This window comes from Urocitellus parryii, chromosome 7 (genome assembly GCF_045843805.1).
Source record: "Urocitellus parryii isolate mUroPar1 chromosome 7, mUroPar1.hap1, whole genome shotgun sequence".
NCBI classification, from domain to species: domain Eukaryota; kingdom Metazoa; phylum Chordata; class Mammalia; order Rodentia; family Sciuridae; genus Urocitellus; species Urocitellus parryii.
In genome coordinates this window covers 169,013,465-169,038,448 of record NC_135537.1, presented here as the reverse complement: position 1 = coordinate 169,038,448, position 24,984 = coordinate 169,013,465, and the positions used below count along the sequence as shown (strand labels likewise).

General features: G+C 54.2%; 1 protein-coding gene across 1 annotated transcript; it reads right to left on the bottom strand.

Annotated features, from left to right (window-relative positions):
• Positions 1-281: 281 nt before the first annotated feature.
• Ace (angiotensin I converting enzyme) lies at positions 282-20,644 on the bottom strand. The gene is made up of 25 exons (XM_026402237.2): positions 20,217-20,644; positions 19,381-19,548; positions 18,654-18,747; positions 17,890-18,033; positions 17,258-17,449; positions 16,537-16,634; positions 16,064-16,236; positions 15,499-15,722; positions 15,062-15,206; positions 14,701-14,799; positions 14,290-14,412; positions 13,778-13,989; positions 12,963-13,099; positions 12,032-12,190; positions 11,714-11,801; positions 9,773-9,916; positions 9,448-9,639; positions 7,259-7,356; positions 6,887-7,059; positions 4,707-4,930; positions 4,269-4,413; positions 3,896-3,994; positions 2,202-2,324; positions 1,671-1,858; positions 282-1,485 (listed from the first exon to the last, which is right to left on the bottom strand). The coding sequence occupies exons 1-25, from the start codon at positions 20,472-20,474 to the stop codon at positions 1,256-1,258; spliced, it is 3,930 nt and encodes a 1,309-aa protein (XP_026258022.2). The 5' UTR covers positions 20,475-20,644; the 3' UTR covers positions 282-1,255.
• Positions 20,645-24,984: the final 4,340 nt, after the last annotated feature.

The window sequence follows — 24,984 nt, the reverse complement described above, 5'->3', positions numbered from 1 at the left end:
GCTTGGGTCAAGATATCAACAGAAATTAGACTGGCCATGGAAACTCTTGAAAAACTCTTGAAAACTCAAAAACCTGACCAACTTCCATTTGGCCAAGTTCTAGTTTGGTATTTTGATATCTGAAAAGCTGATCTAGTTATATTAATTAAAAAAAAAAGTATAGAAAGTGTCAATACAGTGTGACCCCGATTCAAATATTTGTGGAGAAGAAAGGGACTGGAAAGACAGACACCAGAACGTCAAGACTGCTCATTTCTTGATATTGCTATAAAGGGCTTTTATTTTCTTTAGTCTTCCAAATTTTCTATACAAACATGTAGATAAAAGTTATAAAAGTGTCCCTCAAATTGACACTCCCCAATTCACAGAGGCCTCCAGAGGCACTGCTCAGGGTGAGGGCTTGTGGGCTGGGAGGATGAGCATGGGGCCGCAGGCAGTGAACCCCCGCAGGGCCACCACCACTGCCCTCTGGGCGTTTACAGGACCCTTCCCATCTTGGCAATGCCTGAGCAGCTGTCTGGGAACCAAGGCTGTCCACTCTCAAAAGTGGACACAGAGCTGGAATAGGCAGGAGCCCATGGTGACCACTGGACCGTTCTGCATCCTCAGTGAATCAGGCCCATCTAGGGTACTGGCCCCCCGGGAGCCAGGAGCCTTCCTTCTAGAGAACCTGGTCATTCATGGGAACCACTAGGGCAGGGAGCAGCACTGAGCAGGGAAAGGCCCTCTGTATGGACAAGAGGCTGGAAGACCAGAGGGTCTGTTCCCCCTGTGCTTCCCAGAGTCTTCCAAGGTGAGTGTCCCTGTCTGTCAGGACATTGGAGGGCAGCCATGGCTGGTGGGAAGGGAGGGGGGTGGCTGGGGAGTGCTGGGACCAGAGCTCTGGGGATTCTCAGGGGGTCTTGGTGGACAACGGAAGAAGCAACCCAGGAAAGGGGCCTACTAGACAATCAAAAGACACGAGAGTCGTCTGTCCCTATCCCTGTCTTCCCCATGAGGGACACAGACTCGGATGGGGAGGGCAGGACTTTTAATTGAATTCACAGAAAGACTGGGGAGCAGGTCCACCTTAGATGGCTGGGTGCCTGGAGAACGGGGGCTGTGCTGGGGTGGCTGGTGTTCTGGAGGACAGAGAGGAGGCAGATGGAGGGGAGAGGAGGTGGAAGGCAGGCTGGGGTGTGTCCTCAGCCCACCCACCATGTCCCCAAGTCTCTCCTGAGACACTCCCCGGCCGGCTCAGCCCTGCCTGGTGATCTCAGGAGTGCCTGAGCTCTACCTCAGAGCCGAACTGGGGCCCGCGGTGGGGCCGGTGGAGGCTGTGGTGGCGGATGCTGAAGAGCCGCTGGGTGAGACCCACGGTGGCCACCAACAGGGCGACACCCAAGAAGAGCAGCACCCACTGGCCCACACGAGCCTGCTGTGGCTCCAGGTTCATGCCCAGGAAGTTGACGCGGCCGGTGTCTGAGAGGATGCCTTCTGAGCGAGCTGGGCGAGGAAGCAAGGAGACAAGGCGGTGGGCAGGGCCCCGGGCAGGCAGGGGCCACGTGCTCTGGCTTCCCTGTCCTTACTCTGAGGTCAGGTTCGAGCTTGCCTGGACTGGGGAGGGGCTCAGCCCTGTGGGAGCCTCTGGGGGTGGGGCCTGGGGCTGCAAGTGGGGTGGGTGGTGGTACCGGAGTTCGGTGTCCAGTTGTACTGCGGCCAGCCCAGCTTCTCCCCATGCCGCCCGTTCTCTGTGAGGAGCCAGTCCATCAGTGGCTTGAAGTAGCTCATCATGGCGGCGGCCGACATGTTGGACTGGCCTGTGAGCAACTTCATGGCTTCTGGCCACGGCTTACTGAAACCCAGCTTCATGGTCTCCCTGGGAGAGATACCAGAGAGGGAAACTGAGTCAGAAGGATCCAGCCCCTCTTGCCCCAGTCTGATATCCTTCTCCACATCCCTCTCCCACCCTCCTAGGCTGGGGGGCGGGGGAGAGGGCCTAGGCAGGTCTCGGGCAGGGGAGGGAGGGTGGGCCTGGGCAGGCCTAGGGCTCCAGTACCCCACAGCAGGTGGCAAGTCAAGGGGGTGATGGCTCCAGCTGGGAGTGTCCAGCTCAAGAACAAAATGGCAGGTGCCCCACAACAGGCCCAGTGGACGCCTCAAGGCAGAGGAGAGCAGGCCAGAGCATGGAAACCATCTAAGGTGAGCCAGAGGACACTCACGCCAATCGCTTCCCCGCCTCCTTGGACTTGTAGATGTCACACTTGTGCAGGGGCCCCTGGTGGCCCGCCGCCTGACACAGTGCCTCGTGGAACTGGAACTGGATGATGAAGCTGACGAAGTACCTGGAGTGGAGGGAAGCAGAGCCGGGGAGGCAGAGCGTGGGCCAGGGGCCTGCGCCACTGAGGTCCCGCTCTCTCTCCCTGTGACAATTGTGACACGGGACCCAGCAGAACAGGATGCAGTCGGGATGTCAAGAGGAGCCTATACTCACCTTCTGAATTGTCTGAGCCCCTTCCCCCTCCCCTGTGCCTACTCCAAGGGGCTCCCGGGACAGCCTCAGGGGAGAAGGCTCTGGGAAGAGCCCTTTCAAGACTTGGGAGGCTGCTTTGGAGGCAGTTAGGTCTCCCTCCCTGGGGTGTATGCAAGCAGAGGCTGAGTGGGTCTCAGGGCTCCCCTAGGACAGGCGAGTCCCGTAAGCCAGCCTGATTGGTCTGATCCAAGCAGCAGGATTCCCTGGTAGAAGTTTGCCGGTCAAGGCCAGAGCAAACTTGCCGAGTCTAGAGAGGTTTTAAAGGTCATGACCAGCAGCGAGTCCCTGCCCTTTGAATGCTGGGCACAAACCATGTGCCACTCGCCTTCCTTGCATTTCCTCAGAGTGTTTTGCTCAGGCTGCCGGCCAGAATGTGAAATGTGTTTCTCGAGAGCAGCCAAGTCTCCTTTGCCCACTCCTGCCGGGTTCATTGTCCATGTTAATCTGGGAAGCTGACCATGACATGGCTGACCTTGGGGTGAGGGTGAGCACCCATGTGGAACACCAGAAATGACTCTAGTGGGCAGGGGGAGCCCCTCCCTCACGGTCATCCCTGGGGCACTGTCAGGTCGGGCCTGTCTGATGTGTCCCAGTGATGTGTCTCTTTGCTCCTGTCCTCTGCTGCCCTCTGGTGCGTCTGAGCAGGTGAGGTGCTCTCTCCCTTCCTGGGCTCTGGGAGACAGACTTTACCCATCCCATGGTGTGCTGGTATGGTGCCAGGGTGGAAAGGTGGGCAGGGCCTGCCCTCACTGGGCTTCCAGAGACCACAGGAGGCAAGGATGAGAGGTAGTCGCAGACCTTCCAGGATGCCCTCTGTGCCCTTGGGGCCTTGACTTTCTGGTGACTTGGGCCACTTGGCCCAAGGAGACCTGGAACTACTACACCCTGAGGTCTCCCCAGTCCTCAACCTCCCAGGAAGGCTCCAAAGTCCACACCCATCCTTCCTCACTTTCAGTACGTGCCCCTCCTTGTAGCACGTGGACGGAAAGGGGCTCCACCGGGCACCTTCATGCTCTGGATGCGTGACTCACAGACTGACGCAGTCCACTTAAGAGCATCTAACAATGGTGGACCATGGCCACCAGCTGTGTAATGGAAAGTACACTCAGAAGCGAGCCCTCGCGGCCGTCCTGTGAAATGGGATTCACAGTGAGCACGTGGGAGGCTCGGAGACTGAGGAAGTCACTCAAGGAAACAAGTCATGGATATAAGCTTTGACCCCAAGACCTCGACTGGCACACAGCCCTAACAGCCCTGCCTCCCAAGTGACCTGGGTCTCTGACCCTGAGTTTTAACGTATAGAAGGATCTTTCAGGTCAACTCAGAGTGTACCAGCGGCAATATGTTCAGCCCCTCTGCTGTGTCCTCTTCCTCTCCCGTTACCTGATATAAGGTACACTGGCAGGAACATGGAACTTGGCCCCTGGGTCAAAGTCACCTTGAGATCTGGGCACTGGGGGGCAGAGCCCCTGGTACTTCAGCCTGTGAAAGGGGAAGATATGTTGGAAAGAAAGAGTGGGCAGAACCAAGGTGGGGGGAGGCCGGCATTTTTGACTAGAAGGACGGTCTCTGTACCGGGAACTACCCTGGGCATCCTAGGCTCCTGCATTCTGTGCCTCTGTGCACAACCACCCTCTGTGACCCCCACTGTGCTCGCGCACACACACACATCCCACTGGCACATCTGCACATACACAGGCAGACACAGATGCCACAGAGACCCCTCCGGCCCACAGCCCGCTGGAATATCTGAGACCTGAGGCTCCACCACTCCTGGTTGTAGTTTTCCTTGGTGATGCTTCCATCAAATACCCTCCAGCGCCACTGGTCAATGAGGTAGCTGAAGGGGATAAAGGCTACCTTGTCCAGTGCCATCTTCATCAGAAAGTTGATGTCGTTCTCTGCCAAGGGAAGGGAGTCCAGCCTCAGGGCCTGTCAGGGCCTAGCAACTTGGCCCTGATGGGCATGATGGGCGGAGGGGAGCAGGCGCCATACCTCTTTGGGCCCTGAGTCCTGTCCTTGGGGTGGTCAGTGTGTTCCATCCTCTCGCTCGTCCCCTCCTGGTGGCTCCCCTCTTCCCCATGGCTTTATCCTGGTCCTCTACCCTCAGGCCGCCAAGTGCTCCTTCCCACCTCTGGCCTCCACTGCCCCTTCTTGGCCCTGAGCCCACTGGGATCGTCGGTTTCTCTCTTACCGTAGCTGTTGTCCTCACTGTTCAGCAGGTTGATGGTGTGCAGGTGCTTGGGGGTAGACACCGAGAGGGCCAGCACGTCCCCAATGGCCTCATGAAAGCCAGGGTTGGCGCCCTCCCGGAAAGCCAGAGGCAAGTCCTTGTACTGCATGAAATATTGGATATGGCCCATTTCGTGGTGGGCCACCACCAGGTCCTCCATGTTCACAGTGGTGCACTGCTTGATCCTGGGAACATACAGGGATGGAGAGGGAGTGTGTCGGAACAGGGACGGTGAGAAGCCCTGAGGCAAAGGGACTGCAGTGCGGGCTGCACACAGAGCAGAGCTGTCACTGCTGTGTGCAGGGAGCACAGCACGATGTGACGGAAGTCAAGAAAGTCTGAGAGGGGGACAATCTGAGGGCAGGAAGTCCCTAAGTAAGGTCATTCCAGCCATTCCTCTGCCCCCAACCTTCCTAAATAACTCCAGCCCACGCTGTCTGCTGCTTTCTGATGGTACAAAGTCTTTGCTCTAGAGGCAGTGAGACACTCCGTTGTATACTTTCTAGAATATGTGTCCTATGGCTTCCCATGTACTCATGTTCATCTCCCAAGACTGGGGCTTCCTGAAGGACACACCTGGGTTATTCTTCATCTTCTACAACCCAACGCCAGCACCCAGTTCACTTAAAAAATTCTTATGGCCAGCACTGAAGGACGGTTACAGAGCTGTTCAAGCTAGAAGGTTCCAGCTCCTTCTGTAGACACTCCCTTGTTCTCTTTGATGAGCCAATTTCAGCTGCAGAAACTTCTTTCTTAGCTCTAACAAGAGTCTTTCATTTCAGGCTCATCTTACTTTTCCATCTTGCTCATCAGAGGAGGGGGCAGGAGTTCCCCAGAACTCGGGTTACAGTGGGGTTGGGTCTGCCTACTTCTCCTCGGACTGCCTCTGAAAGGATTTCCCACAAGAGCTCTTGCCTCCTCCATCCTATCTACCGCAGTTCTGAAGCCTCTGAAGGGCCCACGGCCAGCAGCCCGGTGAGCCCTGGATGGTTTGCTTCTAGACTCTGTGTCTACTCCTCTCACAAGGGACACTTCATCATCTGGGGAAGATGATCTTTGCCACTTCTACCAAAGAGTAGGGTCTTTGTTCCCTTCTCTTGAGTCGGGGCTGTGCTTGGGACTTGCTTTAGCCAATAAAACATGCCAGAGGCGACTCTCTGCCAGTTTGGACTTAGCCTTTATGGGTCCTGGCTGCTTCTGCTTTTGTGCTGGAGGATGCCAGCCTCCAGGTTTGCCTACTCGAGACTGCCACACTTCAAGGGAACTCAAACCAGCCAGGACAGAGATGCCTGACCAGTCCCTGCCATTTAGCCATCCTAGCCAGGCACCTGGCATGTGCATGTGCACTGAACCTTCTGCCCTACACATGCCACGTGGGGAAGTTCTGAGGATCTCAGACTACAGCCAGAACCTAGGTCTGGGCAGAAGGCCTCAGATGAGCTATCCCAGCCATTAAAATTACCCTACCTGGGGTTGGGCTGTATCTCAGTGGTAGAACACTTGCCTAGCATGTGCAAGGCCTGGGTTCCATCCACAGCACAAAAAGAAAGAAAAAAAAAAAGTACCCAATGGAGGTTTCCATCACTGTGGAGTAGGGACAAGCCATTTCTGCTGTGAATTTCCTGGATTTATGGCCCATAAAATCTTAAGCAGAATCAAACAGTTGTTGTATACCACTAGGTTTTGGGGCGGTTTGTTTTGCAGCAGCGGGTAACTAAGACCCCATCCTGGTGAAGGCAGCGTCTGGTCTGTCAGTGGTGAGAGAGGGTCTGTGTGTCCTCATGCCACCTCTGCTCCCAGTGGGAGGGCCAGCTGTGTGTCGGGGCCACCCTGGAGCAAGGGAAGTGGGGTGGCTCACACAGGGCTAACCCTCAGAACTGGGACCTTAAGCACCCCCAACTGGCCGTGCTGACAGAGTTGGCCAGTACTTGAGAAGATCCTCATCTGGGGGATGGAGTTTACCTGCCAGGCTAGAGCCAGGCCCACCCTGTCTTGACCCTTGGTCCTAAATTCATTCCCAAACTGTCCCTGTCCCTCTTTCTCACTTCAGATAAGAGAATGGCCGTGCAGCCTTGATTTGGTTCATCTCCTTATTCCTGGATTCAGGGTAAGCCCCCTGCCCCAGATCCAGCTGGACAGACCTGAAGTCCTTGCCATTGTAGAAGTCCCAGGCCGAGGCATGGCAGACGACCTCCCGTCCGTCGGCTGGTTTCTCCAGCATTGACTTGTTCCAGAACTCAGGGGGCACAGGCAGCAGCCCCAGGGAGGTGAAGAAATCGTCGGCCTCCTTAAACATCCTTCTAGGTGTCCAGCCCTGCAAAGCAGAGGGACTTCTGTCCAAACTGGGGGCTCTGGGAAGAGGGCATTCCAGGGCAGGTAGGGGAGTAGTGCTGGGGGAGCACCAAGCTGGAGGAGGCTCCTGAATCCGAGGCTTTCTCCCTTCCTGGCCAGGGGCCTCCCTCCCCTCTGCCCCAGGGCAGCCCATGGAGCGGGAGAGCCCTGGCTGTGCAGACCTGCTCTATCATGGCCTCTGTGGCGTCCATCTTGGGGGCTGATGGGAAGGGAGCCACCAACTCATAGATGTTGGACCAGGTCTGAGCCCACATGTTCCCTGGAGGCAGGCAGGAAAAGATGGTAGAGAGAGGAAACAGACGTGAGATTTTAGGCTCCACACCATCCTGCAGGAAGAAAGAACCAGATCCCAGTACTGCCAATTATAGCAGCAACTCTTGAGCACCCACTATTTGCAATTGTGCTGGGTATTTGATATATATCATCTCTAATTCATCTCCAGTCCACAAGGTCTTTACTGTGCTGGTTACAGGTGAGGACCTTGATGGTCATCAGGGTATCAAGGTGTCTTTTTTTTTTTTTTAGTTGTAGATTGACACAGACTATTAAAATAATCTGTATTTATTTATTTTTATGTGGTGCTGAGGATTGAACTCAGTACCTAATGCATGCAAGGCAAGTGCTCTACCACTGAGCTACACCCCCAGCCCCTCAAGGTGTCTTGACCATTCAGGAACAGTGAACCTACAAATCAGAGAGCTATGGGTCCCTGGACATCTATGCCCACCCGGCCACCTCTTTCTGACCATCGTACCAAGCACATTGTATGGACTGATTTGTAATCCTGCCTGCACCCAGGTACTGTTATGATTTTTATTGCACTGCAGAGGAAACTGGGGCTGGAGAGTTAAGTAACCAGCTGGGGGGGGGGCACAGCTTCTAAGTGTTGGGACTGGATTTAAAGGCTGGCAGGCCACACTGTGGACCAGCTACCCTGCTGGGTCCCTTTTTAATCTCCTGAGGTCACTGCAGGGCGCCTGTCAGTAACTCTGGCAAAACCCAGCTGTCTCATTTGGGAGAGGCTAACACCTCTGAGCTTAGGGTAAGAAAAGAGCTCCGTGCTCCAGGACTGGAGAAAAAGAAGCAATTCAGAATGAGCGGAAGTTGCAAAAATAGATGCGAAGGCAGGAGTCTTCCCAGCCAAGGGAGAGAGTGAGTGAGTGGTGGAGGGGAGAGAGTGTGAGTGCGCTGGCACCTGGTGGCTTTGCTGATTGGGGGGTGCAGGGGAGCTGAGCTCCGAGCTCCAAGCCCCAGGTCTGCCAGGCCCCTGGCTACCCTGGGCATACTGATTCCCTCTCCTAGGGTCTGTGTTTCTGAGTCATTGAGCTTATGTCCACTCACCAGAGAGGTTAACAAGGAGGGCTGTCCCTTGAGCTACATGAGTCTCTGGGCTGAATGGGAACTAGACCGCTGGACCACCTTCGGGGGTCTCCCTTATGACTTCTAAGTGGTCTATGGCCCTGTCTGGCATTTCCACTCATAATAACATAGGCTTGTCCCCAGTGACCCAAAGGGAACAGAAAACTGGCAGCCTCTACCTCTCTCCCGGCCCTCCCTTTTTGTCTCCCACGGCTTCCTTCCTATGTTCAGGGCACATTGAGTTTGTAAACCTTGAAAACTGAAGGTCTCAAAGTTGAGGTGGTTCTACATTCTCAGGATTCTTCTCGGCTCTAATTCTCTTGGTTCAGATCCCACGTCTGACCTCCCACCCTATTTTCCATCTGCCCAAACCTCTCATCTTTAAGGCTCTGCTTATGTGGGGCCTCTCCAATCCTGCTTCCAGCCCTTCTCTCCCTGGATCTTTTTTTTTTTTTTTAAATATATAGTTGTAGATGGACAGCATGCTTTTATTTTATTTATATATTTTTTATGTGGTGCTAAGGATGGAACCCAGTGCCTCAGACATGCTAGGCAAGTGTTCTGCCACTGAGCTACAGCCCCAGCCTGCCCCCTGGTCTTGCTGCCACATGAGGCATGATGGGAGATGTGGTCTGCCCCTAACAAGGTCATAAACTTGTCCCATCCACAGAGACTTGCACAACAAGGGTGTGTAGCAACTGTGGCATCAAAAGGGCTGGAGGAGAAGCTCCGTGGTAGAGGCGCTTGCCTGACAAGCACCAGGCTGGGGTTCCATTCCCTTCCCCACACACCCACCAATTTAGCACCCAGTTGCAACCAGGAAGCTCCCCCAAGTCCCCACACTTCACTCCATCCTTGACCAGCTTCCCTCCCCAGGGTGCAAGTCTTATCACTCCCCTGGTCTGCTCTCTGCCCTTGGACCAGCCATGCCCCCAAACCCTCCTATGTTGCCCATCTACCCCCCCTCTTGAGGCTGGACACGTGGCCTTACCCAGCAGGTGGGCAGGAATGGGGCCCTCCAGGTTGATGTGCTCGGCCCCGTAGTGGCGGTGCAGGGCCCGGCGCACATAGGCGTGCAAGTTCAGGTACAGCGGCTGCAGCTCCTGGTAGAGCCGCTCCAGGTCTTGCTCCAGTGATGGAGTTTCATACATGGATCTCCATGAGTCCCCTGCATCCAGGTAACCTGCACAGGGGACAAGGCCAGGCTTTCCCAACACCAGCACCTCCCTGCCACCTCCAGGGCCCACCTTTCCCCAGGCTTACAGTCTCTTCTCTTGGGGACCAGAGGGCCTGATGCTCTGGCCAGAGGAACTCACCGTTGAGCTGCGCGGCCTTGTTGGTGAGTTGCACGTACTTTGGGAAGAGAGGGAGGATGGTTCTCCCCACCTTGTCCCGCCAGCTCTTCCATGCCCACAGCAGTTCTTCATAGTTCCGGGACGTGGCCATCACATTTGTCAATTCTAGGGTAGAAGGGTTTGAGTGACTTAAGCCCTCTGTCCTTGGCTCACCTCTCATCTGCTTATAAGATAAACTTGGTCATAGAATTTTAGAATAAAACCAGTGAGATCTTGTGGAAGGGACTGTTCAGACAGCAAGTCTAGTGAAAGCAGGGAGAGAGTGAGAGCTGATCACCAGGAGTTCACACGGTGCCCACCTGGGCTGTGTGCTCGGGCACCTATGTGTTTCAGCAACCCTGCGAGGGAAGGCTTTGTCTCTCCTTCCACATGAGCCGTTTGGTGATGGGCCCAGGTCCCCCTGCCGGGAAGTGGCTTGACTGAGGCACAAACCAAAGGCACCAGACTCCAGGGCCACAGCTCCTCATGCAGAAGTGGCCCTCCAGGGGAGTGGAAATAGAACAGGAGCATGTGGCCTCTGAGGAGGTACTGTGCCTCCTCATCTCTGTCCCCCAGAGGGTCCAGGGCACCCTTCACAAACTCTTACTGGACTGGACTTTATAAGAGTAACCATGAAGATATTGAAAGTGCAAAGAACTGTCCAAGTGTCACCAAAGAGGAAGACTTGGGTTTGTGTCACTAGGAGAGCAGCCTTCCTGATTGTATAACATGGAGTATAGGTGAGGGTGTGACATCAGGTTGGGGCATCAGTCCTGAAGCTCCAGATGGACACCTTCCTTCTGGCCCTGGCCTGAGATAGGAAGCTGAGGGCATTTGCTGCTCCCTGACCCTACACTGCTGGACTTGGGCTCTCTCTCCCTAATTTGGAACATGCTATATGATATCCACTTGTCACAGAGAAAATAAATTCCACTAGCTTTGTTTGAAAAAAGGCATATTTTGAGAATTTCACCTCTGCTCACTGGAGATGTGAACTGGAGACATGGTCATCATGGGCTTCTTATTTTTACTGTGTCAGTGACCTGATGGCCCAGGTCTGGATCAAGTGGCTGCCACACTCCTTTGAACACTCTTCTCCATCAGCGCACACGCACAGGCGCATACCCGCCCCCTGCTTTGCGTGTGTACCCACATCTACCACCTGTAGGTCAAACCCTGTCCTGGGAAAACTGTTTCTCTCTCCTGTTTATTTTCCATTTCCCTTTGTATTCGTCATTGTTTTAACATGGGAGCTGGGCTGGGGCCAGGAAGAAACCATTTCTGGGTGGAGATTCCTCATGAGGAATGTTTATGTTTCTAGCTCCCCAACCCTAGAAAGGGAGGGTGGGGAGGGAGCCCACGGGGAATCTGCACAGGCACCTGTGGGTCCACAGTGAGCCATTTCAAGGGATCAGGTGGTGGGAGAGAGGAAGAAGGGGCTGCTGAGCCAGTCTCCGCCTGTGCTGCGTGAAGTGGTGGAGAAGGGGTGACAGGAAGGCCAGGACCTGGAGGGTTTCTAGCGACTGTATGACTGTGACTCATCTGCTCCAGCCTCAGTTTCCTTATCAGACAAGCGCGGGGGGAGGGGCCCAAGAATGTCAGAGAAGGTAGGGACACGACACAGGTAGGATCACCCAGGGACAGGGTCATGGAGTGCCATGACTCTCCTCCCTATTGGGAGTCCAAGCCCCCAAACACAAATTGGAGACCCTGCTGCTCTGAGGGGTGGAGGGAGAGAGGAAAGGATTCAGGAGAGTCTTAGGCAGGGGGCAGAGGGGCAGGGAATTAGGGCAAAGGTTGAAGCAGGTGCTGGATCTAAGCAGGAAGTGAGTTAAATCCTGACTTCCCCTTCACCTGGCAGCACCCAACCCCATGCCAACCCAGGCCCTTGTCTCTCTCTCCTCCTCCCAGGGGTGCTCTCACCAGGCTCCAGCTGCAGGCAAGTGCCATTGGTGTGGCACACGGTGGCCACACTGTAAATGGTCTCCATGTCCAGCAGGATCTTGTTGTACTGCAGAGGCAAGAAGAGGGACAGTGAGGGGGACTCCATTGCTCTGGTGCCAGGCACCATGGGTCAGGGGGTGCTGAGGAGAGTGTTCCTCAAAGGCCTCTGGACATGGTGCCTCTGGACACACAGTGTCTCAGCTTGACAAATTAAGGAGGAAAAATCAGTGGGAAGGCTAGACCCTGGGCTGGGCTCACTCCCCTGGGAGCCTCCACCCCATGCCCACAGTCACACACCTCCTCCAGCTCCTTCGTGGGCAGCGCTGCCCGGTCCAGGTCCTGAACCTTCTTTATGATCCGCTTGGTGCTGGCATTCTGGAAGTTGTTCACATCAAAACGCTTGGCCCAGGTGCCGTACTTCAGGGTGTGGTTGGCCACCAGCAGGTTCTTTTGCAGCTAAGGGCAGAGGGGAGATGTCAGAAAGCTCTGGAGCCTTGGAGTAAACAAACTCTGGGCAAGAGGCACCATGGGGAGTGGGGCAAGAGGATGGACCAAGCTGCTTCCCTGGCCTGTAAAGACCCTCCTCAATCTGGGCTGTCTGACAACATCCTGGATGCAGTATGTGCCCCCCAACCAACATCTACAGTTGAGCAAGAGGAGTCCTGGCAGGGGTGGAGAAGGGAGGCCCAGCAGGAGTCTTAAAGGCCATTAGGATGGAAGCAGCTTGCTATTAGCTCTGTGACCTCCCTGAGCCTCAGGGTCCCACCTATGAAATAGGAAGAAGGTCACCAATATTGCAAGGCTGATGAGTAATGGATGAGACGACAGATGCTATGTGCCAAGAACCTGGCTGGCACCCCAAGCAATGCTAGTTCTCTGTGGTCAGAGACCAAGGCTGGTGGCTCCCAGGCAGGAAAAAGGGTGGTGGAGAGTGAGCCCTTGGGGTGGTGGCAAATGGGCATTCACTCTCTTAAAAAGGGACTCTGGCATTGCTTATTTATGTATGACAGTCTCTGTTACCCGACCCTGCTGTTAGTGAAGGAAGTTTTGTTCAGGTGTTGAGGACATGCCTGTCAAATATGAAACTGCGTATCATTTTAAAGACCTCATTAGGATTTTACACAGATTCTGGCAGCCCTGTGCTGCGCGTGCTTGAGCATAGCTGTGTGATGTGTGAATGTGTCTGTGTGTCTGGGCTCGTGCACAAGTGGGGGCATGTGGCTCCTACCAGCACTTTGCTGTTCTCTGTGGTGATGTTGGTGTTGTAGTTCCAGTTGGCCTCAGCATACTCGTTCCACACGACCTGAGATGCCCGGTCATACTCCTCCACGAACCTGTTAGCCTCAGCTTCATCTGACACCAGGTCTGTGGGACACAGCGGAAGGAAACAGACAAGCCTCCCCTTCCCCTGTCCAGGGTGCAGTTTTACCTGAGCCCCTGCCCTGCTGCCCCTGCCTCCTCATCGCCCCCCACCAGCCCTGCCCCTCTCCTGGGGGGTCCCACTTGGGCTCTGAGTTGTTTGGCTGGTGGTCCTCAGCTTGTCTGTGCTTATGGTTGTTGCCTGGATGGTTGCTGTCTCACTTCTGATTGTTGCCTGGCTGGTTGCCCCCCAGTTGATTGTCGTTTGGTGGGTGGCTGCCTGGCTGGGGGCCAGCAGGAAGTGCCCACAGCAGAGCAGCAAGAAGAGGAGGTTGGGCAGTCCTGGAGCAGCCCAACCTTGGCCCATGGCAGCAGGAGAGCAGAGCTTTGCAGCCACCACCCCTGGCCAATAAGAGTGGAGTCTGCAGTGTGACCTCATAGAGCAGTGTGCCTGGCCAGCTTGCCTCCTGGAGCCCTCAGGCCTGGGCACACCCTCTCTTGGATGCTAGAGAAAAGATATGCCCATCCCCACTGCAGGGCCCTGCTGATGAGCTGATAACACAGAACACCCCAGAACAGGACCAGAACTTAGCCAGAAGAAGCTGACCAGGAGCCTGGGGCCTGGACCACAGCCAGAGTCCAGGATTCGCCTTAGCCCCAGCCCACCCTCACTCGGGGCTTTACCGATGCCCTCTGGGTAGTTGTTGGGCAATGGCGGGCGCCACTGATATTCTGGCCAGCCCAGGACCTCGCCCATCCGCTGGTTCTGCTCTTGCAGCCACTGGGTGACTGGCCGGAAGTAGTTGAGCAGTGGTTGAGCATCCAGGGCCGCTGAGCCCACCATGTCCTCCAGGACATCCTGCCAGGGCCTGGAGGAGCCTGCCTGCAGCAGCGACCTGTCAGGCAGATTGAGCACCATGGGCACAGGGAATGCAGGCCAGGGTCCATGACAGCCCCCCAAATGCCCACCTGCCTCCTACTGGCTGCAAGAGCAGTGGCATTAAGATTCCAGTACCTAGGGTCTCTGGGAGGAGAGCAGGGGACATCTGCCTTTCCGCATGGCAACTGAAGGTCTACTTAATAAATATTTGATGAGAGAGAAAGAGAAAGACCTGGGCAGCCAGTTGCTTGCAGACACACCCTCTGCCAGCTTCTCCCTCAGCCTCCCACTTGCCCTGACCCTTCCCACCACACACCGGAGCTTCGCCCCCGCCTTGGTGGACTGGTAGATGTCACATTGGTGCAGTGGGCCCTGGTGGCCTGCCTCCTTGCACAGGGCTTCATGGAACTGGAACTGCAGGATGAAGCTCACAAAGTACCTATAAACATGGGGTGGCATTAGAGGAAATGTGGGGGGTCAGAGTGGGGACCCCTGGCCCAGGCACCATCCAGAGTCCTTCAGGGCAGAGGCTGGATTGGGGGCTGTTCTGGGGGGAGGGAAGGGAGAACAAAACCCAGGGCAAGGGTGAGGGCCATTCTAATCCTGGGACCTTGGGCGTCTAGAAGAATGAGAGGACATGCCCTGGGGACAGGGTAGCTAGGATCATAGGAGAAGGAGCTGGGAGTGAAGGAATGACAGAGTTGGGGAGGGACAGGGTCACTCTTACCTGATGTAGGGTGTCACATTTGGGACATGAAACTTAGCTCCAGCATCAAAGTGGGTTTCATTGCGGACAACTGGAGGACAGATCCCCTGATACTTGGTTCTAGAAGGAGATGGTGAAGTGGTCTTAGGACCAGGGGTTGCACACAGGCTGCCTGAGGGTTTGCAGAAAAGGCCCCCCTCATCCCTTTCCCATTCTGAGGAGTGGGGAAGACTTCCCAGAGGAGGGAGTTTTAGACAGGAGGTGGGAGGACTTAGACACCATTAGAAAGGAGGAGAGAAGACTGAGGGAGGCAGGAGATTCCCAGCTACCCAGGAGGGTGGGGAGGGGACTGGGGTCAGGCTCTTCCTATCCTTCTTCTCACCGAAGGTACCACCAGTCAAAGTTGTAGCGAGAAGGAGGGGTACGCCCACTGAAGACCTCCCAGCGCCACTGGTCCACCAAGTAGCCAAAGGGCAGGAAGGCAATTTTTTCCAGTGCCATCTTTAGCAAGTAATTGATGTCAGTTTCTGTTGGGACATGACACAGGAGAGGTCGGGGGAGAAGGGAGCCCAGCTAAGGCAAGGTGGGCCTGGGGACAGCTAGAGGGAGGCAAGACTGAGCAGGTACAGAGAAGGTAAATCCAGAAACCTGGGGCCCTGCTAGCAAGAGGACTCTTGGTGAGTGTTGAGCTGGGAGTGGGCTTCGAGGCTCTGACCTGGGTCCACGAGGCAGAAATAAGAAGGGCGCTCGGTTGTTGCTGGTGAGGCTCTGCTATGGGGTTTTATTAGGAGCCAGGCTGGTCTCTCCAAGCCCCCATACCTGTGTCATTGGTGACATGGTCCAGCAGGCCAATTTTGTGCAGATGTGCAGGAGTGGAGACTGAGAGCGCCAGCACATCTCCAATGGCTTCGTGGAAGCCAGGGTTGGCACCTCTACGGAGGGTGACGGGCAGGTCCTTGTACTGTAGGTAGTACTGCACGTGGCCCATTTCATGGTGCACTGTGGACAGCTGGTCCATCGTGACCCGTGTGCACTGCTTGATCCTGGGGTTTGGAGAGGGGAAGGATGAAGGTGAATAACAGGGCAGAGGTCAGAGCACTGAGGGACGGGGCCAAGGAGGGCAGTGCCCTGGGGCAAGAAAAAGTGACTGGAAACAAGCAAATCCTACCCGGGGCCCACCACCAATCAGACCTTCCTCCTCCATTTCCAGGTCCAGAGTTGACTGCTTGTCAAAGTTGCCTGGGAAAGTGGCCTAACAGGCTCACATGCCCGACAGCTCTGGAACCGACCAGTCCCAGCCAGTGCAGGGGAGGGTGGCGGTGGGCCTGCACCCCAGCTGCCCGCTTCCCAGAGTCCCAGCATGCTCCTTCTTTCATGTCCGGACCTGAAGTCCTTCCTGTTGTAGAAGTCCCAGGCCGAGGCGTGGCACACCACCTCACGCCCATCAGATGGCTTCTCTAGCATAGACTCTGCCCAGAACTCGGGAGGCATGGGCGAAAGCCCCAGAGAGGTGAAGAACTGCTCGGCCACCCGGAACATGTGCGTAGCATTCCAACCCTGGTGGCGGGTGCAGAGACAGGTCAGGGGCTGGCTGCCAGGAATCCACCCTGCCCACAACACACCTAAATTCAGTGACCTCCCTTCCCACAAGCACAGTCTTACGGAGCACAGCATATCACTGAAAATAGACTGCTGCTCATATCTGCCACCATGGACTACAGGCCCCAGCTTGCTATTGGCTGGTATAAGAAAGAGATGCCTCTACCAGACACTGTCCTTTCACTTGACTCTTCTGCCCCCTCCCCATCTGTGACTCCCTGTCATTGCTCCCTCACAGGGCCTGACTCCAGAGCTTACCTTTTGCACCATAGTATTGGTGACATCAAGGCTGGGCTTGTCTGGGAAAGGTACCACTATGTCGTAGATATTCTCCCAGCTCTGGGCCCACATGTCTCCTAGATGGAAGAAAAGAGTGATCAACTTGGCCCCTACTCAGCTGCACCTACTTGCCCATGCGTGTCCCCGAGTGGAACCCTGGGTTCTGGCACCTGCATCCTGGGGCTCCAGGGCAGCTTTCTGGCTCAGGGCCAGGCATCTCACATGTCAGCCTCACCCACATTCCTCTGTGTGCTCCATGCTCCCTGGGTCTGGTTGCTGCCAAGTAGGAGCCCAGGTGATGCTCCTGGTGTCCTTTCTGAAGGTGCTGTGGTCCTTGCCTCCCACTCCTGGGGCCACGCCACCTGGCTTGCTTTCTTGGGCATGAACTAGAACTAGGACACCTCCTCCTCTGACCTGGAGCCTTTAGTTTGACTCCTGGTTCTTCCCTTTATTAGTAACAATACCAAGTCCCTTGCAGACTCTAAGCCTTGGTGTCCCTATTTGTAAAGTAGAAATGCTAATGTCAATGAGGATCCTTGCCCAGTGGGGCTGCTGAGCCAGCCACATGGGATTCTGCATGGGGGAAACGAACATATAGCACTCCACACGAGATACAATTCGGATGACCCATTTTTCTTCTGAGCATCCCTCCCACTCAGGTTTCCTTCCCTGGGACTTGTGTGCAAGGCCAGGTCCTTACCCAGCAGGTGAGCAGGGATGGGCCCTCTGAGGTTAATGTATCTGTCTCCGTAGATGCGGTGCAGCGCACGGCGGACATAGGCATGGAGGTTCAGGTACAGGGGCTCTACTTGGTGGTAGAGTTGCTCCAGGTTCTGCTCAAAGGTGGGAGAGTCGTACCAGGAGCGCCAGTAGGCCCCCGTGTCTGAGAAGTCTAGCAGGGTGGGAAGGGTGCAGCTCAGGCCCAGGCCCCCAGCTCCCCGCTTCAGCTTTGCCAGCCTCCCGCCCCCAGGCCTGCACCTGACAGCTAGCTGGAAAGGGTGGCTTGGGGTTGCTGCTCTACAGTTTCTAACTAGTGTTGCACCATGCTCCAGAAAAATAGATCTCAGTGAAGAGGCAAAGAGGATTTCCCGGGCTAGGGCTAGGAGCAGAGCCAGGAGCGGCAGCAGGAAGGGAAGCCAGCAGCAAAGGAGGGCATGCTGACCACAGTGGCCACGCCACCTCTGCCAGCTGTGACACCTTGGGCCGGCTCTGGAATCATCATATCAGCTTTTCAATCTTCCTCAGGAACTGGGGCTCAATGGGGACAGCAGAAGAGAGTGCCTTGCAAGCTGGAAAGGACTGCTGTCCCTGGACAGGGAGAGGCAGACTCACTATCCTGCCTGTAGGCCTCGTTGCTGAGGGCAGTGAAGTCCTGGTACAGGGGTTTCAGTGGGATGCCCACGGCGTCATGCCAGCCCTCCCAGGCAAACAGCAGCTTGGCATAGCTTCGTGAGGAAGCCATGATGTTGGTGATCTCTGAGACACAGATGAGAAGGGTCAGTTAGGAGACTTCTGTGTCCAAATCTGCAACAGCCTTCATCAGAGTGTGCACACTGGTCCTCACCATTCCCATCAGCTTCCTCAACATCACCATATTCCCCTAACCAAGGGCAGGCAAGGGCTTGGTGGGACCAGGATAGGAGTTATATAAACCCAAGCATCCAGGCAGGACCTCTGTGCCCAGAGAAATGATATCTAAGGTGGTTGACACAAAAGGACATTCAGAGTCCAAAACTCAGAGAGAATCTTCTTGGCTCACTGGATGGAGTAGCTGACCTCAAGGAGAAGCCACGAGGGAACGAAGGCCTGAGGAGGGCTCTTGGCAAGTGAGAGGGCCCATGAAAAGGAAAAACTGGCAGACTGGGGGAAGACCCAGTGGTGTTAGGAGCGGACAAGGAACCCATGGAAGAGGGGATAGCGTTGGGGGTTCTGGAAGTGTTTGCCAGGAGAAGCAGGGTTGTAGGGTGGGGTGGGGGGGCATCTGCACAATTCAGCCCCAACTAGAGGTCAATGCCTTCAGTTTAACTGATAAACATGCTGTCCTGTGTGTGGCAGGGCTAGGAAACTCCAACAGAATAGACAGGGTAGGGTCGTACCTGGGTCTAGGGACCAGCAGGTGGCAGTCTTGTTGGGGAAGCAGACCTTGCCAGTGGAGTAGATCCTGCTCATGTTGCTTAGCAGAGAGTTGTACTGGGGAGTTGGAGTTGAGGAAATGTTAGTGATGAGCAGTTCCTGGAGTTAATACAGACACTCCTTCCTCTCTTTGCTGGGAGGAAACGGTGACCTGTAGAGGGGATGTGCTCAAACGAGGTCACTCAGGTGGCATACAGGGCATTTTTGATCACTAGTTCATTCATGCCTCTACCAGTGGAGGCAGCATGCACAAGGGGAACAAGTGTCCTGAGAACCAGCTGAGCACCACCGCGTGGTGAGAGCAAATCTTTCTCATCCTCTGGCCTTGGTGCTCTTCAACCTTTCTAGGGTTTCTGCAACCAAACTAGCTTGGGGAGAAATTTACTGTTTACGTGGATTTGGCTGTGTTGTGTGTGTGTGTGTGTGTGTGTGTGTGTAGTGTAGGGAATGGAACCGGTAGCAAGTGCTCTACAACCCAGCCCTTCAATTTGGCTTTCTACTCCATAATACACCCTTTAATATAGATCAACTTTCCACCCCATCTCTAAGTTTGGGCAGCCCCTCTGTTCTTCCTGGGCTTCTCTATAGCCAGGTCCCAGAGTCCCTCCCTCCTGCCAGGCTGCCCCCATAACCATCACAGTGGAGTACTTGAGACACCTACTCAAGCTCGGCCTCCACCCTCAAGCCCACCTGCTGCTTCTTGGTCAGTGGCAGGTTGGCAGGGCCCAGAATGCGCACAGCTCCGATGATCCTGTGCAGCATTTGGTCACTGAAGTTCTTCCAGATGGGATCATATAGCTCCTTGGCCTTCTGGCCCCAGACCTCTGTAAACTCCTGGTTGAGCAGGGCTGCTTCCTCCTGCAGGCACCAGGGAGGCAGGGAGGGTGACCCAACTCAGATGGAGACCATATAGGGGAGGCTGTGATGCTAGAGAAGCAAGGGAAAACCAGGGGTTTCCAGACGCCTTGCCCTGCACAGACCCCTTCTTGGAGACTGAAGCTTGCGAAACCAGTGTCTTCCCCGCCCCCCGCGCTCCCAGGACCTCCGGTCCCAATTCGGGAATCTACTTCAGGGGAAAGATGGAGCAGAAATTGGGGCCAGAAGAAAGGCGGGGCGGGGGACTAGAGACAACGAAGGACCGTGACAGGAACAATGTCTGGAGGTGGTAGGCAGCTATCAGAGAACTGGGGCTCCACAGCAGATGGGGACATTTTCTGTGATGACTGCCGCTGCCCCCGCCCCAATACCTGGGCGCTGCCACCTGGGGGGACTCGGCCTCGGAGGAGCCAACCTCATCCACTCAATTGTGTTGGGCAGGGACCCTACGCCCAGCGGGTGCTAAGGCTCCAGGGCCCGATGGGCGGAGACCGTGAGAGAGTACTGCCAGCTGGCCGGGGTTCGCTGTGCGCCCCACGACTGAGGACTCGGCCCCCGTGGCGCCTGCTGCCCGCCCCGGTTGCCCGGCCGCGGGCCTGTGATTGGCCACGGCAACCCCGCCCCGCCCCCGCCCGGGCCCGGGCGCCCACCTGGCGCCGCGCATTCTCCTCGGTGATGTTGGTGTCGTACGCCCAGCTGGCCGCGGTGCTCCAGAACAGCACCTGCTCAGCGCTCGAGTTGTAGCTGTTCGCGAAAAGCTGCGCACCGGCCTCGTCCGCGGAAAAGTTGCCGGGCATCAGCTCGGGGTCGAGCGCCAGGGCGGGCGGCGGCGGCGACAGCAGCAGCAACCACAGCAGTGACAGCAGCAGCTGCGGCCGCGGCCCGACTTGGCCCGACGCGGCACCCATGGCGCGATGCGCGGTGCGCGGTGCGGCGCTGCCCCTTCTCCCGCGCCGCGGCCGCCCTGCGGATTATAAAACCCAGCCACCGCCGCCTCCCGACACACCCCCACCCCCCGCCCCGCCGCGCTTCCTCCTCGGCTCCAAAGTCCCGGGTGGCCCTGGCCTAGCGGAGCGGGGCGGAGGCGAGGTTCCTGACCCGCCCCGGGCAGGGGCGCGGGCCAGGGAGGGGCTGAGGCTCGGCCCCGGGTGGCGGGACGGGCTGGAGTGGGGGCTGGGGGCTGGGGCGGCTCTCTAGGAAGCTGGAAGACGACCTCCGCGCCTTCAGTTGGCTGAAACGCCCGAGCCTGCCCGCGGTGCCCTCTGGCTGCAGTCACGCAGCCTCTGCCCCTGGTCGCCGATTCTGTCTTCCCTGCCTAACCTCCTCTGGCCTTTCTGGGCTCCTGAGTGACAAGGGGACAAGAGAGTGTTGCGCGCTGTTGATATGGGGATTAACATTGTCCTTTCCCTTCTTCATCCGCCCGTGGCTTGGTTTTTTGTTGTTGTTGTTTTTTTTTTTTTTTTTTTTTGAAGGGGTGGGGGAGCGTTGGCTGCGCGGGTGCAGGGCGCTTGAGTGTCCTGGCAGTCGCCTGGAGTAGGTGCTGCAGAATGTCAGCAGCGACTCACTTGGGGCTTGGGATGGGGGCTGCCAGGAAAGGGAGAAAGAATGGAGAGGCTGTTCTGTACAGGGAGGGGCAGCTACAGAGACGCAGGAGCGCTGGCATACCTGCTCCCACCCTACCCGCTGGGGACCCAAGCTGTCAGTCGATCAGCAGAAACAATCACACATCATCCCAAAAGAGTCTTAGAACCTCACAGTTGCAGGCTTTGAGAGTTACAAAATGCCTTTGAGATTAGAACAACCCCCTCATTTTATAAATGAAGAAATTAGACTCAGACAGATTGAGTGGCTTGCTCCAAGTCACTTCAGGTCTCCACACTCCCTGCTGGTCTTCTCCTGTCTCTTCCACGTGTCCTTTACAGTGACAAGCACCGGGGAGGGAAGATAGTGGTGTTCTCTTGGTGCACAATGTGCTGTGGAGGCTGATGACTCAGCACCAGGCCCTGTGCCCTCCACAGGCAGGGGACCCTTGCACCCAGCAGATGGACTCACCATGCAGCATGGAGTGTGTGCAGGAGGCTGTGTGACCCCAAGTACTCTGGTAAGATGGTTGCTGAGTTGTCAAGTGACATGGTGCCAGGGAGAGGGCGCGGGAGGACAGGAGTAGAGGTGGGGAGAAGAGGAAGGTGGCTATCATTAAACAGGGAGATGTGAGGAGACAGCTGGGATGGGGCCTTGGCCTGGCTGCCTTTCCCAGCCTCCCCTGCCCTGTGGTTTTCTCTCATAGTGCTCCCCCGCACCACTCCCACCCTGCTTGGCTCTGGGAGCCAGTGGACAGGAGGCCATGGGAGTGCTTCAGGGCTGGCTAAGAAGTGGGTGGATGCTCCTTATCAGAACAGCCTCTTGGGGCCAAGGGGCCAGGTGATTGGTGGCCTGGGTTCTCAGGGGTACTTGGCTTTCTTGGGCTCCTAGCTATGTGGGTTTCCATGCTTGGCCAGCTGTGGGTGGTGGGTTCTCAACAAGAGTGAGCTGCTGTCTTCTGGGAAGAAGCATCCTCACTGGTGGAGGCCTGGGTGGGGAAAATTGAAGAGTGGTGCCATGTCAGATCCAGAAGGAGATCGTCTCAAAGAGGGTAGAGCCTGAGGCTTAGCCTGCAACAGGGGAGCCCCTCTCTACTGTCAGCAAAGAAATGGCACAGAAAGCAAGGAGGAGGAGCCTGGGAGAGGCAAGGTAGAGGCCAACCTTGCCTTTGAAGAGTTCCTGAGCATCAAGTCCAGGAGCAGATATTGCATTCTCAGGTCTAGTTTGGCATTGCGACAATGTCTGTTGTCCCCTGAGTTCAGCAATGAACAATCTCTGCCTTACTGAAAAAGCATAAAACCAAAAAGCTAAGGGCTTTGCAAGATAATCTAATCCTGCTCATTTACATGGAGCCAACTGATACTGGGGCTAATTGGAGGACTCACCCTGTACCTCTCTCAAGGTCACATTTTATTATAATAACTTGTTGAATCCTGCAGCTTCTCCACTATACCACCCATTATGGGAGGGCAGAGATGTGGGTCTGTCTTATTCTCTGCTTTTCCCTGACTTTTAGCATGGTGCCCGACCCAAAGTAGACCCTCATTTAAGGAAGCAGGAATGTGGAAGGAAGGAATGGGTGTTTTCATATTCACACTCCTAGGGGTAAACTCACAGCCTCCTGCAAGAATAATATATGAAAATCCAAACCTCACTAATTTGGAATTTTCAGTAATATAGATAGTGTAAACTTGATCCAGATTAGTAAAAATTACTTCTATTTTTAGGATCTTTCTTACTCATGAGGGAGAGGAAAAATAAGAAAAAAATATGTACCTTATATTTGTATAACACTTTAGACATTTCTAAATGCTTGTGTATAAATTATCTAATTTGACATTTATAATAACCTTAAGGGCTTGGATTGTGGCTCAGCGATAGAGTGCTGGTCTAACACGTGTGAGGCCCTGAGTTCGATCTTCAGCACCACATAAGAATAAATAAATAAAATAAAGGTATTGTGTCCAACTACTCCTAAAAAGATGTTTTTAAAAAATATAATAACCTTAAGAGGTAGGAAAGAGAGAAGGTCCTCTGCTCTGTTAGCTACCTTCCCAGCTGTTGGCACAATCATGGAGGGGGCTCCAGATTTTGCAGGAAGACATCATCATGATGGAGCCAGTGTAAAAAGTCAAAGAGATCTGACCCACCTGAGGAAATGCAGTCAGCTTGGGAGATCTCCATGTTTTCATCTCCCTTCCAAGTACCACAGTTTGAGAAAAACAGTCCTTAAAAATATGGCCAACCAAAGAACGGAATTGAGAACTCAGAATTAAACCCTTACATTTGTGCTCAACTTATTTCTGTCAAGGGTGCCAGGACAATAAAATGGGGAAATGTATTTTTAAAAAATGATCCTGGGCTGGGTGTGATGGTGCACGCCTGTAATCCCACTGGCTGGAGAGACTGAGACAAGGAGGATTGTGGGTTCAAAGCCAGCCTCAGCCAGGGTGAGGTGCTAAGCAACTCAGTGAGACCCTGTCTCTAAATAAAATACAAACTAGGGCTGGAGATGTGGCTCAGTGGTTAAGTGCTCTTGAGTTCAATCCCTGGTACTAAAAAAAATAAAAATTAAAAATAAAATAGTCCTGGGACAACTGAATTTCCACATTCAAAAGAATAAATTTAGACTCCTACCTCGTACCATATACAAAATTTGCCTCAAAAAATATTTTTGGTGGTACTTGGTAATTGAATCCAGAGCTTTGCACATACTAAGCAAGTGCTCTACCACTGAGCTATACCCCCAGACCACTTTTTTAAAAATATTTTTTAGATATTTTTGAAATATCTAAAAGATCTTTAGATATTTTAATTTAATTGATAGATCTTTATTTTTAAATTTTCTTTATTTTTTAATTTATTTATATGTGGTGCTGAGGATCGAACCCAGTGCCTCACACATACCAGGCGAGTGCCCTACCACTGAGCCCCAGCTCCAGCCCCCTCAGACCATTTTTTAAATTTTATTTTGAGACCAGGTCTTGCTAAATTGACCAGATTAGTCTCCGACTTTGATCCTCCTGCCTCAGCCTCATGAGTAGCTGGGATTTATAGGCATGTGCCTCTTCACCCAGTTCAAAATGGATCATACTTGGCATCAAAGCTAAAACCATAAAACTCTTAGAAAAAACATAAGTCAGGTGTGGTGGGGATGTAGCTCAGTGGTAAAGATCCAAAGAATGCCCCTGGGTTCGATCCCCAGTACTGCAAACAAACAAATATAAATCTTTGTGATCTTGAACTAATCAATGATTTGTTAGATATCACACCAAAAGCACAAGTAATAAAAGAAAAAAATTAATAGGACTTCATAAAAATTTATAACTTTTATGCTTTAAAGGATATCATCAAGAAAATGAAAAGACAATCCATGGAATGGGAGAAAATATTTACAAAACATGTACATAGAAAGAAATTTCTTTCCAGGATGTCTAAAAGACACAACTCAACAAGAAGACTACTAATTAAAAAAAAAAAAAAAAGGTCAATGAGCACATAAAAAGATGCCTAACTTCATTAGCCACTAGAGAAAGGCAAATCGAACCACAATGAGATACCACCTCATGCCCATTAAGACAGCAGAAATAATAAAAATTTTGGCAAGGATACGGGGAAATTAGAATCCTTACATACTACTGAAGAGATTATAAATGGTACATTTTGGAAAACACCCTGACAATTCAACATAGAATGTGGAACTGTGACCCTACAGTTCCACTCCCAGGTGTGTGTATATACCCAGGAGAAATGAGAACATGTCTATACAAAAATCTGAACAGGAATGTTCATTGTAGCATAACATTATTCATACTAGCCCCAAATTGGATACAATCC

Coding starts and splice junctions, on each gene's coding strand:
- Ace (XM_026402237.2), bottom strand. CDS start 20,474: ATGGGTGCCGCGTCGGGCCAAGTCGGGCCGCGGCCGCAGCTGCTGCTG. Junction 16,635..17,257: donor CATCCCTGCTCACCTGCTGG/GTAAGGACCTGG, acceptor TCTTCCATCTAG/GAGACATGTGGGCCCAGAGC. Junction 4,931..6,886: donor TACAATGGCAAGGACTTCAG/GTCTGTCCAGCT, acceptor GTATGTTCCCAG/GATCAAGCAGTGCACCACTG.